The 19249-nt window shown below is 35.5% G+C and overlaps 1 protein-coding gene across 1 annotated transcript; it reads right to left on the bottom strand.

Annotated features, from left to right (window-relative positions):
* Positions 1–8107: 8107 nt before the first annotated feature.
* On the bottom strand, positions 8108–8446 carry LOC131997779 (defensin-1-like). The gene has a single exon (XM_059369369.1). The coding sequence runs from the start codon at positions 8422–8424 to the stop codon at positions 8173–8175; it is 252 nt and encodes an 83-aa protein (XP_059225352.1). The 5' UTR covers positions 8425–8446; the 3' UTR covers positions 8108–8172.
* Positions 8447–19249: the final 10803 nt, after the last annotated feature.

The raw sequence follows: 19249 nt of genomic DNA, 5'->3' as shown, positions 1-19249 counted from the left end.
TAAGTTCGACGGTGCGATTTTGCTACATATATACCTAATATCGCCTGGACTTTGTATGGCGATGAAGCACCATCCTATAGCACTGTGAAAAACTGGTATAATGAATTCAGTCGTGGCCAACGCTCGCTCAAAGGAAAATTCCGAAAAGTCTTCAAAAAACGGCCATTGGACCAGAGAACATTGAAGCCGTGCCTAAACTTATAATGCCAGACCGTCTTGTGACTTATCGTGAGATAGAGGCATTCTTGGGCATTTCTTCCACATGCATACATTAGATATTGCATGAACACAGTTGCCGTATAAAAGGTTTGTTCTTGTTAGATTCCGCACAATTTATAAAAGCTCAAAAAACGGCGAAGAAATTTTGAAGATATACGATCGTTTTGCTTCAAAATGCTTTTACAACATCGTCACCGGTGGCGAATAGAGGATCTATTCTATGAGCTCGAGGCAAAACAACAATCGATCGTGTCAATCGCAAATGGTTGGCTGTTTCTTATGCAAAACTGGTCATGTGGCGACTGTTCCGCTTGACCACCGTAGGACAGTCAATTCTGAGTGGTATGTACACCACAATTTGATTGCCTGAAGTCTTGGGAGAAACTCGAAAAACGAACAAGAGAAGACGAATTATTGTTCCATCATGAAAATGCGAGCTCTCACACATCGGTTCAATCAGCGCTTTTTGACTGGCCAAACATCGAATCAGTGAATCATCCGCCCGGAAAGATCCATGAATTAAAGATCGAATTATTTCAGCATGTACCTTATTCGACAGATTTAGCTTCTCCAAACTTAAAAAAAATGGCTCACCTTTTGTAGGTTTGCTAGTTTTGGAAAAGCCCTTTTAAGATGCAAATTTTAGTGTTTTATTAGATTTTTAAAAAACTACACTACTGAAAAGGTTAAATCGAGGGATTGGTTTTTGTACCACTTTTCGTGGTCCATAGTTCCAGCTGTAATTTTCAATAAGTTATGGTAATGCTCAGAATTTTATGCAATTTTAAAGATTTTTGTGAAATGTTGCGAACTTAATTTAAAGATGGCCAACTGTTTAAGGAAACATTTCTTTTGGAGAAAGAGTTTTTACTTGATATTATGCATTTTTTTATCTTAATTCCTTACGTTTGCGCCTTGTTATTTAAGACACAAATCTTTCAATGAAGGTAAACATATCGTTGAAGGTTATGAAATTGACTTTGGGGAAAGGCAATGTTGTACATCAGTTAAAGACAGAGCTTAAAATTTAGGGATTAGGTTAAAACTTAGGAAATGTTAAATTTTTAGTTTAAAGAATTATTTTTTTAAAAACTAAAAACTTTCATCTGCGAAGTAAATGACAATCAATCAGCGATCGAATTTGGAAACGGATGGTTGTGTCCGTTAATGTATAGCAACTTAAATTTTAAGACAGCAAGTACATTTTTCTTAGAGCAAGGAAAAATCTTCAATTTTCAGTCAACTTTTTTTTCTGTGTATGGGTTATACATACGTACTTACTAGAATTGGTATAGTTTATGGGGAAATCACTGAAAAGTTTCCATTCAAGAAATTCTCTGCCTTTTATGTTGACAAACACACGATAATTTAATTATAGCAATATTTTTGATAGTTTTCTATTATTTCAGCTGTTTTAATAATGCATACACAGTCTATATTGTTTTGCAATTTGTGCTGACGTTAGTAGGAGCATGCCTTAATGAATTTAAATACCGTGACGATATGCTTCTTCAAAAGAAATGTTTCCTGAAAAACAAAAAGAAAAATAAAAAAAGCAAATAAAACAAATTCAATATTGATAACAGATTTTATATGGTGCTCTGATGGAAAATTTCCATTACCACCTGGCTAAAATTAATTTAATTCACTATATAAAGTTTATATTTTTAATATATTTTTATTTTTATAGCTTATTAATATATTCAGTGATAGCGTGGATTCACTTATCATTGGAAATACCCAGTTAATTTTCAGAAAATTTCAAATTAGTTAGCTTTAGCCCTAGTAACATGTAGATGTCATGTGTTATACACTTGGCAATTTCCCTTTTACAATAAAAATTTTTGCGACAAAAATAATCGATGACTTGGTATAAATATTTACATATTTTAATAGCAAACAGTTGCACTTAAGATCCGGAAATTATTAAGTCAAATATCGGGTAATTTTGAATAACCCAGTATTTCGGTCACTATCACTTTGCCACTTCTGAGGCTTCACATCTTTGACATTTCATAAGTAGAAACTACGGCATTATCAAAAATGGAACGATACACGCTTCAACAAGGAATTGAATTTATATAAAAAACAACAGTTTTTGTCGGCTGAAAATGGAAAAGCAGACATGACTGCTGTTTCAGAAGACAAAGTGCTGTTGTTTAACAAACATCTCCGTCCGCCATTTCAGCTAAGAAAATTTGCTCTTTCAACAACAAAATCTGCTTAAATATTGAACACATATTACTGCCGAATAAGCAAAATTGTAGCTTTGATGGCAAAAAAATTACACAGCATTGAGAGGGAATATTTGTATGGAATTTCGCTAGTAGTATTTGGCTCTCCTATATTATTTTTCATAGTTTCAACATTTTTTTATGTTATATTTATTTATTTTATTCTATTCTATTTTTGTTTTTTTTTTATTTTATTTTATTCTGTAAAACTTTTTCTTTACTATGCTATTTTTTGAATAGAATGCATGGAAGTTAATTGATCTCGAGCTGGAATATCACGATATATAATTTTTTTTTATTTTATTTTAATTCACATTATTTTATTTTATATTAATTTACTATCTTTTTATTTTATTTTACATTATTTTGTTTTATGTTATTTTATTTGTTTGCCTATATTTATTTTAGTTTATTCTATTTCATTTAACTCTTCTAATACCTCCTTCAAAAATATGGCAGAAGCCTTTTTCAGCAATCAACTGACTTTTTAGTAGGCAGCCTGCTGGTCTGAAATGGCAAACATTTTGCTTTGACAGCAAAACTACTGCTTTAATGGCAACAAAATAAACTATTAACGGTCAGCCGACAGTGTCTGCTATTATCAGCATACTTTTTTCTGAGAGTGTAGTTCGTAAACTATTGCAATACAGCAAAATTTTCGGATCTGGTGCTCTGAAAATCCAAGAGTTATTGTTGAGAAGCCTCTTCATCCACAACGTGTGACTATTTTGAGCTTTTTATGGCCCGGCGGGGTCATTGGATTGTGCTATCGAGAGATGATAATGATTTTTTATGGTCGTGCTACATAAGCAACAAAAACATTGGTTTTTTAGAAGAAAAGTTTCCGGTTCGTGTTATCTTTGGAACACGCTGATCTTGTGATTATACACCTTGCGACTTCTTCCTTTTCGTCAGCCTATCGAGGACTGGGACAGCCATTTAGCGATTTCATATCATGAAAAGGATATGATCCTCTAAGCTAATTTTAATGAGCAAATTTGCATTTGCAGATCAATATCTCCAGGTTTTACAATCGAAATTACTTGATTACTAAACTCCCCATCCAATGGTGATGGGCACACAATCTACACCAAAGCAAAAAAAATTTAGACTCAAAAGTGCAAATGTCTTGCTGGTCTGAACATCGTTTTATCATGACGACAAAAATTTCTCAATTGAGCAATCCGTAAACCCCCATAATGATGGTGTTTACTGAACCCAGTGCTAGTACGCGAATTTGAGATTGTGAATGGTCACCCATAGTCATTTTCCATCTCAAGCGATGGTATGGGCAGCTGTGGCCGCTCTCTAATTGTTTCATCGAGCCTGACATCTAAGTAAATGCTACTTATTATCGGGAAAACATTTTGGAAGGAGGCATTTGGAGCAGGGGGCAAGCAAACATTTAGGTCGAAGTCCGTGGACGTACCAACAAGACAAGACACCGTCACATAAAGCTCGTATAAACTAAGCCACCGTAGCTCAGAGGTTACATATCCGTCTTTAACGCTGAAATGCCAGCGAGAACATTAGACAAATTTTCAGCGATGATTATCCACTAATTTTTATGCTTGCGACACGCGTGAGTCATTTGTCAACTGTCAAAATGCACTATAAAAAAACTTTTCCAACATGTCTACGAACTTTTTTCAAATAAACAGTACTAAGTTCATTTTACAAAATGATTTCAGCCAGCAACATTGTCAAATTTCACAGGTTTTAAGTGTACACATGTATATTAAATGCAGCGGAGAGTGACATTCCTTACACCGAAGGATGGGGGTATATTCATTTTCCCATTCCGTTCGTTACACATCTAAATACCCATTTCCGACCCTATAAAGTATGTATATTTTTGATCGTCTTTAAAATCTAAGACGATCTAGCCATGTCTGTCTGTATGTTGAATCACTCTACATTCTTTAAAAATAGAGATATTGAGCTGAAACTTTGCGCAGATTCTTTTTTTTTTATCTATAAGCCGGTTAATTGCGAAGATGGCTTATATCGGCCTATATCCCCCACAGACCGATCCTCCGATTTAGGGTCTTAGGCTCATAAAAGCCACATTTATTATCTGATTTTGCTGAAATTTGAAACAGTGAGTTGTGTTTGGCCAGTCGACATCCTGATTGGATATAGCTGCCATTCCGATCTCTCGATTTAAGGTTTTGGGCCCATAACAGTCGCATTTATAATCCGATTTCGCCGAAATTTGGGAGAGAGAGTATGTTAGGCCCTTCGACATGCGTGTCGTATATGGTTCAGATCGGTCTATATTTGTGTGTTAGACTCTTCGACAACTTTCTACAAATTGGCCCAGATTGGTTCAGATTTGGTTATAACTGCCATATAGTCCGATCTCTTGATTTAAAGTTTTGGTTCCAAAAAAGGCGCATTTTCGTCGAAATGGTATCGTGTATGGTTCAGATCGGTCTTTATTTGGATATGGCTAACAAAAAGTCCAATGTTTTGTTCTATAAAATTGAACAATGACTTGTAATTATTAGACCACTCAATGTCCGTGTTGAATTTGTTTCAAATCGGACCATATTTCGATATATGGGGGCATAAATTATGCATTTTTTTGCCTGATTGTGAGGAAAGGTGGTTTACATATATACTAGAGGTGGTGGGTATCCAAAGTCCGGCCCGGCCGAACTCAACGCCTCTTTACTTGTTTGTGTTGTAATTTGTTTGTGTAGAGATACTATGGCAAAATTCCAATCACCCACAGCTTTTTACATCCAGCAGACTGTCCCTAGTCTGTCGAGTATGCAGCATGAGTAGTATGTATTCAGCCGCCGTTAAACTCTCTCCACGAAGTTCCTTCTCCAGTTCAATCACAGGTCAAGAATTAAGGTAAGGCTTACCAAGAAAGCGGCAGCTCACTCCTGCCAGGACTGGTCCTCTGAATACGCCATACGTCCTCCTTCTGGTGAACAACACCAGCTCTACCCATTGGCCATCGCTTTTCTAGGTAGGAAGTTTTTCCTCCTTAACTGTGTGGATGTCGTTTTCCTGAATAGGGAATTCTGAATTTCGTTAAACAAGGTATACGATTCCTTGCTTTTAAAGGGTGGTCCTGAAGGTGTTGAAAATGATGTCGATGCAGGAGCGACAGCTCGATCAAAATATCCCCAAATATGTGGACAATCAGGGGACGCTGCAGACTATGGGGACGAAGTATATGAAATCGAGATCGGCTAGAAGATGCAAATGGCTTCTTGAAACCATAGGGGAAGGGCTGTCACGCTCAGGTCTTCTTATTAACTTTCTCAAATGCAATTTGGACGCACTGTAGATGAAGATACGGAAGTACCTTATCATTGAGCTCAAACTTGTATCGGGCAGCACTCATTGATAAGAGAGATGTATTCTCATTGCTTAATGGAATGTTGATGACCAGTGGATTCCCAATGAATGCACTCTGATTGCTTCCACATATTTTGTTCATATAGACTGATCACCCTCTGTAAAGTGATCACAGTACAAAACATACAATAACAAAACAAGTAAAAAGGCATTAAGTTTGGCCGGGCCGAACTTTGGATAGCCACCACCTCGGGTATATATGTAAACCCCCTTTCGTCACAATAGCTTTTGCACCCAAATTTGCCATGGACATTGAGTGTTCTAATAAATATAAGTCACTGTTGAATTTTGTATTTCAAATTTCAACAAAATCGGGTAATAAATAAAGCTTTTATGCGCTTCAGACCTTTAATCGGCATATCGGTCTACATAACAGCTACATCTAAATACAGTCAGATGGCGGGTGGCCTAAAACTACTCTCTGTTTCAAATTTCAGCGAAATCTGATAAAAAATAATGCTTTTATGGCCTTCAGATCCTTTATCGGGAGATCGGTCTATATGGCAGCTATATCTAAATATAGTCCGATTTAATCCATATTTAGGTCGGATGACGGGAGGCTTAAAATAACCCATTGTATAAAATTTTAGCGAAATTGGGTAATAAATAAAGCTATTATCTGCTTCAGCCCCTTTTAGGCAGCCCCTTGACGGCTATATTTAAATATAGTCCGATCTAAACCATATTTGGGCCCTATGTTGGGAGGCCTAAAACTACTCAACGTTTCAAATTTCAAATCGAAATCGGTTAAAATATTAAGCTTTTATGGGCTTAAGACCCTCAATCGGGAGATCGGTCTATATGGCAGCTTTATCTAGATATAGTCCGATCTGAACCATATTTGGGTCAGTTCTCGGGAATCCTTAAACTACTCACTGTTTCATATTTCAGCGAAATCGGATAAGAAATAAAGCATTTATAGGCATTAGAACATTTATCAGTTGATCGGTCTATATAGCAGCTATATCCAAATATGGTCCGATTTGGCCCGTTCAAGAACTTAACCAGCGTACATCCAAAAGACGTATCTGTGCCAAATTTCAGCTCAATATCTCAATTGTTGAAGGCTGAAGAGTGATTACAACAAACGGATGGACAGACAGACGGACATCGTTAAATCGTCTTAGAATTTTACGAAGATCCGATATATATTTACTTTGTAGGGCAGAAATAGATATTTCAATGTGTTGCAAACGGAATGACTAAATGAATATATTATTTGTACAGTAATTTGACCACTGTAGGACATTGGTCAGCTTAGGTATTACCTAATTATTTTCGAATAAAGTAGTAAAGATTAACTTATTTAAAGTTTCTAAAAAATGATTTTTGCGAGCCCTAGCACTCTTTTATGCTTTTTTCTGATTACAAATTCGAACCATTATAGTGCAATCTTATAGGTGTTCTTAAATGAATTAAACAGTCGATTCAATTTTTTAATATATTTCTTGATTATTATTTTGTTATAACACATACATTTTTAGTACCTGTGACCAATACAATAGCAACGATTCTGTTTACAATTGCCTCCTTTACGGTGACCCCTCATAAGGCAATGCGACTTGCAGGCCATATTTTCGAAGCCTGGTATGCTTACCAAATCGCAGGTTGATCTCTTGTGGCGACTCGATAACTCTAATCCTCCTGATTGTCCTCTAACCAAAAGTTTACCATCTTGAGCTGTAGAAGGAAGACTCCAGCATACAGCCAAAAGAAAGAATGCAGATACAATTATGTACAATTTCATTTGAAGCGTTTAATGTTGATGTCTAGGAGTTCTCTTACAGAGTGTTGGTTTTATGCATCTTTCTATTTACTTTTATACACATTGTAGAGTAGAAAAGGGTATTTTTTCATCTTATCGCTGATAGACTGCCACTTCATGCTATTGAAAGAGGGAAAGAACCTGCTCCAAAAAAATCAAAATAAATGGAATGTAAATACAAGTTAACACTGGCCATTAAAACCTGTTTTAATGGCTCAATCGTCGGTTTTACCTTTATAAAATCTGCTGACTTGAGCCATATACTCGGATTTAAAAAGTAGTGTAAATGGGATATACAACTATGTATAAAATTTTTTTTTATACCCACTAAAAAGGACGGGGTATTTTTAATTTGTCTTGGCGTTTGTAACACAACAAAATATCCACTTCCGTCCAGTAAATTATACATATGTATATAATATATTTTGGCTCGTCTTAAAATTTCGAGACAATCTGGTCATATTCGTCCGTCTATCTGCCCAAGGATTTTCAAGAAAATAAAACTCGTTAAAAGTTGCAGGTTTTAACAAGGAATTACCATTTTATTTGACTTATAAATGCTTCAATGATTTTCTTAGTCTAACGACAGATGCAAGTAGCCGTAGAATCGCAGTAGCCACCCTGATTGCCAAGGATCAAGCAGTGGGCAGCGCAGGCGGTATGCTTAACGTCCAAGAAACTCAAAACATCACAGGTACCCAATTGGCTAAGAGCTGTGATTCCACTGACATAATTCTTGGCATCGTCGGATTCCGCTGGAGCAGCATCAGAGTGTATGGCCAAAAAGACTACTGCCAAGAAAGCAACTGCTAGAACTTGGAAAAATTTCATGGTTAAGTCACCCTTTTTAAGAAAACTGTAGCTAGAACAACAATTGCTTTTGATTAACTGATACTAGGAATTGACTGCCATTTGGATATTTATACTAAAACTCTTGTTGCTTGGTCAATAATGTTTACAAGATTTCTATTTGAAAAGGAGATAAAATACCATTCAAGTAGTAAGCAGCTTTTTTGCTTTATTTTTCGATGACTCTTGGAAAACATCTCAAAATATTATAAAATGAATAATTCCATAACAGGTTGATACTTTCAAAACCCCTTATTAATCAAAAGGTTTGCCAATTTGAATTTAAAAAGAAGCAAATAGGAGAAAATCCACCAATGAAAGAATATGAAGAAAATGACCCCTTAAATGTTGTATTTAGAGAAAATTATATTGAAGTCTTATTTAAGAGTAAATTGAGAAAATTAAAATAGAATTTTGTGCTGAAAAGTCGGCACTACGAATAACCCCCAAATCCGAAAATTAAATAATCCCCAAAATAAACAACGCCAAAATTTTAATTCAATTCGCTCTAATTCATTTATTGTACCTAAATGCAAAAAAGGATTAAATTATCTAATTTTAGTCAGAAAAAATCATCATATACTTGACAAGAAGGGCAACGCATTTTTTCTGAATTTTTCTATGGTAAGCTAATGTGTCCGCCTGCAACTTGAGTGGTGACCTGCCACAACGCTCAAATAACTGAAAAAGTTTAGCTTGATGGTCGTCGTTTTTATACCCTCCACCATAGAATAGGGGTATACTAATTTCGTCATTCCTTTTGTAACACCTCGAAATATTCGGCTAAGGCCCCTTAAACTATATATATTCTTGATCGTCATGACATTTTAAGACGATCTAGCATCCGTCTGCCTGTCGAAAGCACGCTAACTTCGAAGGAGTAGAGCCAGGCGCTTGAAATTTTGCACAAATACTTTTTATTAGTGTAGGTCGGTTGGTTGGATTGTAAATGGGCCAAATCGATCCATATTTTGATATAACTTCGACATAAACCGGTCTTGGATCTTGATTTCTTGAGCTTCTAGAGGAAGCATTTTTACCCGATTTGGCTGGAATTTAGCGTGAAGTGTTCTGTTTTGACTTTCATCAACTGTGCCAAGTATGATCTAAATCTGTCTATAACCTGATGTAGCCGTCACATAAACGGATCTCCAGATTAGAATTCTTGAGGATATTGAAATACTAAATTTATAAATAAAATTATGCACGAGTTAAAGGGTACATTTGAGAAAATTTAGAATAACAGTGCAAAAGTAGTAGGTGGCGCGAGCGTGATTTTAAATTGAACAAACAATGTTCGCTCCCTACTTCTAAACGCATATTCTACATTTCCACTTATGTTCCTTTTAATATCTGCACAATAAGAATTTATTACCTTTTTAATTTTATTTGCAACATTTTCGACTAATTTAACATGAACTGAATTTTCTTAAATCATTTAAAAAAATTTAAGCGCTTTAGCTCAACTCCTAAGGAAAGTACCATTTTGTATGTTTTGCTACCAAATTGTACGAATTTTGTAAAGTTAATTTACCCATCCATCATTTATTTCTTAATTGTACATACATGCCAAATTTCGGGCCTCTATTTCCATCTATAAATAAAGAACCAAATAGTACCAATTTTGGTACCAAAATGCACGCATTTTGAAAAAATCATTTAGTGGCCCATAATATATTTCTAAGTTTAGTCACCCGTCATATATTTCTAAGTTGTACCTATTGTACATGCCAAATTTCAGACCTCTAGCTCCATATGTAAATAAAGTATCGGTATAAGTAATATTTTTTAATATTTTCTTTTCCTCTTATCCTTTTGCACCAGAGGTCTTTTAAGTCAAATTTTAAAGTTCTACCTCTATTCATCCTCCAAGTACAAACTTGAGCCATTTCGTACCTTTTTGGTAACTTTTTTAGTACAATTAAAAATTCAAAAATTTAATTCAATTAAAAATATTTTTTGCGAGTACCTGCAAAAAATGCAAAGAAAAGACACAGTGTAATGGGAGAACATCTCTTTCCGTGCCGAGATTCCCTCCAGGCACTTGTCATTCTGAAGTTCTGTAGAGGCGTGAATTGGCTGACTGGATCATACTCTGGTCTATGAGAGTTTTTTTTGTGTTATCTTATGCGCTAGTTTCTCTTGTTCTCTTCTATCTTCTTCTGGGGCGAACACAATGGATCTAAGCGCTCCATTGAAGCGTCTTTTGCCCGATTTGAACCCCTTCAACATGTCCGCTCGGTGACAGACCCATGTTGCACTGGTTAGGCTACGGGTCCCGTATTTATCCATTTAAATGGTTATGGGGGTGCAGCGAAGGCCTAGACAATTGACCTTGCAAATACTCGGACATTTTATGCGGGCAATATATTGCTCTGTTCGTTTTACCTATTCTACATATACATTTTTGGGGCATGGGGCGGGCACCAAGTATTTGGGCTCAAATATCAGACTCGTATTCTAATCCTGAAAATCGTTATTTTGGGTACGGGGAGGGTTGCGCTCCCACGGGACACAAATTAAATGTTGTATATAAGATGACTTCAACAAAAATTTCCTCTAATAAATGATCCTGGCGCGAACATCAAAAAACATTTTCAGCGGTGGTTTTCCTCTCTTCATGCTGACGCCATTTGTATGGTACTATGACATGTAAATAACTTCTCCCAAAAGTGGTATAGCACTGGAGCACGCCGTTCGGACAGCACTCTTTGATATGTACGAGCTTCGCCCCTGTTCCTGTTAACCCTTTGAGTACGAAGAATTAACCGCTCGATAAAGTTTTGATTTTTTTGCATATTTGTTCTTACAATAGTCCTATTTATAAAGTAAAGTGGCGCTATTATGATAAAAATTAACCATGGGATATATATGTCCCATTCGTCCTCAAAGGTAAATATTTCGGAAGAAAAATGTTTTGAATTATTGCTTAGAATAGAAAATAAATCAGATCGAGTAGTCTGTTAAGACTGCCAGAGATGAAAACACCATAAACAATTCATGCCCTATTTGTTGTGGAGGAGGGTGTTGGGTGTGGTGGGGTATACAGTGAGCGTTAAAATGAAGTGTACAAAATCATTTCGTTAAAATAAATTGTATTTCATCTTTAAATGTACTAGTTATATGGAATACGAAAGTAAATTACTTTTTTTTCTGAAACAACGTTTATTCAGTGATGAAGTAGGTTTGAGGTAATTGGCAAAAAACTATAAATGTATGGCTTTTGTAGACTTTATGTTGGCGCTCACTAGCTTCCTTATATAACAAAAATCGGTCAATTCCGATAAAATTTAGTTATCTGGAAGTTCAAGAAGCAAATTCAGTGCTATATCTATTTATAGAACTATATTGACTATATGTGGTTTGGCTATTGGAGATAATAAGTGTACTATGAATGGTAGGTTTCCGTTCTAATTGGATAAATATTAAGGCTGATAAGGGCTCAAAAAGCGAAATCTGGGGATTTTGGGACATATTATTTTATATATGCCCCATTTGCATATTAAAAAAGTATCTGTCCAAAATTTAAGGCTGAAAGCGTTTTTCGCTCGTACGTTCATGACGGGGGACACATGAATCGACTATGAATATGCAAACAATGAAGAATATATATCAAATAGGGTCCGAAATCGATGTTTTGAGGTGAGACGAGTAAAAATATTCTTCCCATCATATGGCGGTGAGTATAAAAAAGAAACGGGAACATTATATTTAATGTCTGTGAGCGAATTTTATACCCTCATTGGTCACTATCGATTAAATGCAAATTTTCAAAAATCCATTAATAAATGTGGATTTAAGAACAAAAATACAAAATCAGACATTTATGTCCCATACGTCCTCAGAGGGTTAATGGAATGGGCAAACTTTAATTTTTAACATACCGTTTTTTCCAGATATACATATCTAGTAATATGCGACAAATTAACCATTTTACTTTTCCAGGCTTCATATACCAATTTTTTTTCATGATATTCAAGGGTTGGAAACTCGCACGTGTTCGAAAGCATTTTGGGGCCATTGATTTTTCCTCTCATAAAATTGAGAGTTGTTCAATGTTGTTGATCAATTGAATAATTGAATGTGAGATGCATCATTTGAAAGAAAATCTGAAGATGTTCTTATTCTCAATATATCCACTCCATCGTAAGTGTTGCTGTTATCGACTGCTTCAGATGACACATGAGATTAGAAAAAAAGCAACAAAGTAACCATGTAAAGAAATTATTCAACGAAACTGAAAAGGCATTTCAGTATAAATATCTGAAGAAATGTCTGTGTCAAATCAATATTACCCTTTAGTTTATCTTCATCATTTGAGTTGGAATATTCAGGCCAATCTAGTCCATCATGAAATTTTTGAACGTTGTCGCCATCGCTCTGCTTGTGGTTGCCTGCTTGGCCGTTTACAGTAATGCTGCTCCTCACGAAGGTGTTAAAGAAGTTGCAGCCGCGAAACCTATGGGAATCACCTGTGATCTGCTAAGCCTTTGGAAAGTCGGACATGCTGCCTGCGCTGCACACTGCTTGGTCCTCGGAAATGTTGGTGGTTATTGTACTAAAGAAGGTCTTTGTGTCTGCAAAGAATGAAAGGTTTAAATACAATCATTGTTTAAATGAGAACTTAAATAAAAAATAAAAACAGCAACTTAAATGAAGCTACGTTTTTTAACTCTTGTAAGAATAAACAAGGTCCGAATCTGGGCAATCCACCACCATGGATTCTGCTAAAAACTTCTAATCAAGCTAACATTTTAATTTCTAAAAGTTGTAGAAGGAATATCGGGAGATCGGTTTGGAACTATACCAGGTAATCTTCTGACTTGGACAATACTTTTCATGGATATTGGATATTATAACAAAACACTATGTGGAAAATTTTAGCTAAATCGGTTACCAATTGCAGCTTACAGGAGCTAAAGATGTCAAATCTGTATATCTGTTTATGAGGGAGCTATATAAGCTTACTAACCGATTTGGACCATACTTGGCACGATTGTTGAAAATCATAACGCATACTATGTGCAAAATTACATTTCGTACATAAATTGCGGTTTCTAGGGGAAGGAGCTCTTTGTATGGGAACTACAAACAAATCTGGTTCTCCACAATCTACATCAATAAGAAGTATCTGTGCAAAATTTTGAGCAGTTTACTTTACGCGTTTGACCGCTATCGTGATTTAAACTGACGGACGGGCTTAAGGTTGGACGGACATGGCTATATAAACTTCGAATATCAAGAAGATCAATAATGTATATAGTTATGGGGTCGAAGATCAATACTTCGAGGTTACAAACGGAAAGGCTAGATTAGTATACTCCCCTTTCTATGGTGGTGGATATAAAAAGCCTATTTTCAAATGCTTGCAGTCACTTTGTCCGTTATGGTCGATGATAGTTCAAAGTGTTCTAGCATTTTGGCATTCATGTACAAATTCTCAACTCGCCAACAGCTCTGAACTGGCCATTCCCTCTACTACGTTCAGTAATTTCTGTAAATTGCAGCTACTGGTTCGCTCGCAGAGAAGGTGCCCTTCCTGACATATTCTTCCGCCTTCCCTTTTCCCGGAATACTATCGTTTCCGTGAACCCAAACGCAAAAAAATAAAAAGTTTGGAATATCTTTAGAACAAACAAATATGTTCTATTAGGAAAGTACTATTTTTATAGTAACTGTATAACATTCTATCGTTGAACGTTAGTCGTGAATTTGTCACTATTAGATGTTTTTGAATTTATATCAAACGGAGTTAAAAATCTTTACGAATAGCAGGTATAGGAAAAATACCATTTTTTTCTATCATTGTAGGGACCTTCACAATTTTGAAAAACAACAACTTTTGTCGCAAAACCCACGACGAAGTTTGTTAATTTTCCTGCAACAATTTATTTTGAATCTCAGCGACCGAATGTACAAATTTGTGGTTGAAGGGCACTTTTTGCAAGCCAACATATAAGAACCACAACAACATATCCATAAGCAAAACGAAAGACCATTAAACCAGCCACCACGTGTGCTTTGCTGCACAGCTTCGTACGTGTTGTGGTGTTTTTATTTTGTTTTCTTTGTTCGACTCGCACGAGTTACGACACCCACCTTATTGTCTCCACCAAAACCAGTTACGACACCCACCTTATTGTCTCCACCAAAACCAGTTACGACACCCACCTTATTATCTCCACCAAAACCACCGAGAACGTTAACCTATTGATTTAGGTCATAATTAACGCTGAATAACCAATAAATATATTTGTCTCATATAACCAATATCATTGTTAACACCAACTAATTAATAAGAAATTGTTTTGTAACTTTTATTGTATAATTCCAAGAAATCTAGCTTTTACTTTAATCATCATTTATTATATTGTAACTTAGTTTTCTTTAAGATTTAAAATGAAAATAAAAATTATTCTTTGTTCAGACTTCAAATTGCAAAGAGTTATTTTTTTTTTAACCACGGAGGTTCCACCATCCTTATCTGGCGCAGTCGGCAGTTCAGTGGACAATCTCGTTGTCCCTTGGAGGAAACACGAAAACACACATCAAGCCAACAACGAGATAGTGGGTATCAACCCTTTATCCACTGGAACCTAGGAGGACACAACAAATCACAACATGACGAAATCAACAAGGAGAACGAGCATCACTAACTTCCTGATCGGGCTTATGTAAGTGTTTGTGTGTGTGTGGAAAAGAAAATAATAATAAAAAAAAAAAAAAAAAAAAAAAATAAATAAAAATGGAACTAAGATTATTTTAAGTAAATTAAGAAAAATATAATATCAAAAAAAAAAAAAAAAAAAAAAAAAAAAAAAAAAAAAATCGGAATAGTTGTGAAAAACTCTAAAGAAACATCTTTACCTTTTAAACGCAATTTGAAGGTTAATTTTTTTTTTTCTGTACCAACCTTTAGAACAGTGTCGAAGGTATATCGACAAAACAAAAAAAAAAAAAAAAGAAAAAAGAAGAATTTGTGTGGTCAGACCGAGAAGTGAAAGTCGATCCTTGTCATAGACCTTGAATGATCATCATTGGCTTATTCGACAGGAGTACAGAAGGAATATCTGTATAGTGGCACCCACTACTCAATAGTCCACAAATTTCTTCTATTAGACAGAAGAAGAGATAGACAAAATATAAGTTTTTTTTCCCTCTCTCTCGAATATATATAAGCGAACAAATTGTGAAATCAAGAAATATCGGTACTTATGCCCGACAAAAAGAATCAGAAACAGAAACTTCGATTTATCCCTTATAAATTGAGAAAATTTACTAGCCTAACCTCCATCGCCGGAAGAGACAGTGAATCCCTCGCAGAGGATCCGGACGAAGGTATTGACAAAAGTAACCAGACCCTCACAAATTCTAACAGTACTATTGACGGAGGTGATTTGACCACTTTTGAAGGTAGCTCGTGTTCCATTTTAGATCAAATGAATCAATCGACGCAACCAACTCAAGGCCCGGCAACCAATCAGGTCGAGATTTTCAACTCACTGAGAATCCCCGACGCGATTAAGGATTTGCCTAAATTCGACGGAAACCAAAAACTCCTGTACGAATTCCTCAATAACGTTGAGGAGATCCTATTATATATACGTGGCACGGACAACACTCCGTATGGCCAGATTTTACTAAGGGCCATACGAAACAAAATTGAGGGACAGGCCAATGAGGTCCTCAATATGTACGGAACTCCACTCATTTGGGATGACATAAAGAATAACCTCATACTTCACTACTCAGACAAACGGACTGAGACATCCCTAATAAGAGACTTACACAATGTCAGGCAGTAGTTCTGTCAAAACTAAATATAATTTCAAGATTCCTCCTCAGCCCGGAAGAACTCGAAAACATAGAAGTCAAATTAAAACAAAAAAATATTGAAGTCAGATCTATCGAAAATATTTATGAAATGCTAGGCATGCAAGCCTACTACAATGAAACAAATATCATTTTTAATATTCTTGTACCGAATGTCTCTGAAGAAGACTATTTTCTATACCACATAATTCCTTTACCAATAAACATAACTAAGTTAATAATAACAGAACCATATATACTGTTTAATGAAAATTCCACACACCATCACAAAACACTTTGCCCATCGATCGAAGGAACATATTATTGCGGTATACCGATCCGACAGGAAGAAACCAAATACTCGTTATGTATTGGAAACTTAATAAACAATAAAGAAGCAAATTGCCCAATTAGTGACGTTGGAAAAAGGGAATCGATCACACAAGTGGAACAAAACCTAATACTTTTTATACACTCACCAGAGACACTAATAAATTCTACTTGCAGTATCAAAACTCTCACAGTAAAAGACACAGCCCTTGTGCGTTTCCAGAACTGTGACGTCTCAATAAATGGTATAACATACCACGATGATACCGATGCATATTGGGATCAACTCCACATACCCCCGTTACCAAACAGCAACATTTCCGTAAACTCCACAATCGAAATACTTAGTCTTCAAAAACTCGAGGATTTCAACTTTCTAACCAACAACAGAATTAGCAACCTGGAAATAACCACTACAACAGTTCACTCAGTCACAACAACAACAACATTAGTATGCACAATAGTAGTCATTACCATACTCATCATTGTCATTAAACGAAAAAATACGTACAAACACCACTTTCCACCTCCACAGCCTATCACTCCGACCACAACATCTTCATTGTGGCCGTCGCTCTATCTGAAGGGGGGAGGAGTTACGACACCCACCTTATTGTCTCCACCAAAACCAGTTACGACACCCACCTTATTGTCTCCACCAAAACCAGTTACGACACCCACCTTATTATCTCCACCAAAACCACCGAGAACGTTAACCTATTGATTTAGGTCATAATTAACGCTGAATAACCAATAAATATATTTGTCTCATATAACCAATATCATTGTTAACACCAACTAATTAATAAGAAATTGTTTTGTAACTTTTATTGTATAATTCCAAGAAATCTAGCTTTTACTTTAATCATCATTTATTATATTGTAACTTAGTTTTCTTTAAGATTTAAAATGAAAATAAAAATTATTCTTTGTTCAGACTTCAAATTGCAAAGAGTTATTTTTTTTTTAACCACGGAGGTTCCACCATCCTTATCTCACGCGCTGCTGTGTTCTCGTTCGTTTACTGCTGCTCAAGACTCAACTCAAGAGCAAGTTTTGTACCATACCAGAAATGGTATGTGGGAAACTCTGACGTATATGACATACATTTCCGACGCATAATACATACGTTGAAAACGTCGTAAGCCCAGCCAACAAAATAGATTCTATCAAAGTTAAACAATAATAAAAAAACGTACAACTAATTAAAACTTTAGTGAATTTATGATTAAGGCCACCCTAGTGCATAGGTTAGAAGGTTCGCCTTTTATTAATCCTGGCGAGCAAATGAAACACATTTTCAGCGTTTGTCTTTTTGACAGTCAAAAGCCTAAAAAATCGTCGTACGGACAATCACAGATGGAAAGAAAACACGGACAGACAGACATTCCAAAACCAAATTAGCAGATCCTTTACACTACATCATTTCTACGGTAGTGGTGCAGGGTACAGTTCCTTAGAAAGCAAAATTCGATCTGTACTTGATATACAAATCGCCATGAATAGACGGACGAACAGACAGGAAGATGTACATGGTTAAATCGAACCAAAAAGTGATTCTTTGGCGATCTGTATACTATTTCACTAACTTATTTGAGAAAAATTACCTCGAAAAATTTTATAACGGTCCAAAAAATGGCAATTAAGAGCAGATCTTCCACGAATAGATTAATCTCTTGGTGTAAAACAACACAAAAAAATTGCTTTGAAAAAATCTTCAAATTGCATTTCAATAAAAATACATGCTTACGTGCATGAATTCCCAAAAATGCTGTTTGTTTTTGTACAAAGTATTGGGTTGCTCAAAAAGTAATTGCGGATTTTTCATATAGTCGGCGTTGACAAATTTTTTCACAGCTTGTGCGTCTGTAATTGCATTCTTTCTTCTGTCAGTTATCAGCTGTTACTTTTAGCTTGCTTTAGAAAAAAAGTGTAAAAAAAGTATATTTGATTAAAGTTCATTCTAAGTTTTATTAAAAATGCATTTACTTTATTTTAAAAAATCCGCAATTACTTTTTTGGGCAACCCCAATATTTCGGATAAAATTGTCTTTTTATATTTTTCTTTTATTTAAATTTTTGGTAGTTTTTTATAAGGATTTAATTTCTCTTGCTATGTTTGCAAAATTTTGGCTTATTATACAATTTTTTTAGATAGAAATTTAAATTTTATACCCTCCAACATAGGGTAGGGCTATACTTATTTCGTCATTCTGTTTGTAACTCCTCGAAATATTCATCTAAGATCCCATAAAGTATATATATTTTTGATCGTCATGATAGTTTAAGTCGATCTAACCATATCCGTCCGTCGGTCTGTCGAAAGCACGCTAACTTTCGAAGGAGTAAAGCTATCCGCTTGAAATTTTGCATAAATACTTTTTATTAGTGTAGGTTGGGATTGTAAATGGGACTAATCGGTCCATGTTTTGATATAGCTGCCATATAAACCGATCTGGGATCTTGATTTCTTGAGCGTCTAGAATGCGCAATTCCTATCCGATTTGGTGGAAATTTTGCATGACTTGTTTCGTTATGACGTCCAACAACTGTGTCAAGCACGGTTTAAATCGGTTCATAACCTGATACAGCTGTCATATAAACCGATCTGGGATCTTGACTTCTTGGGCCTCAAGAGGGCGTAATTATTATTCGATTTGGCTGA

This window comes from Stomoxys calcitrans, chromosome 5, assembly GCF_963082655.1.
Source record: "Stomoxys calcitrans chromosome 5, idStoCalc2.1, whole genome shotgun sequence".
Taxonomy (NCBI): domain Eukaryota; kingdom Metazoa; phylum Arthropoda; class Insecta; order Diptera; family Muscidae; genus Stomoxys; species Stomoxys calcitrans.
This window is presented reverse-complemented; position numbering and strand designations above follow the sequence as displayed.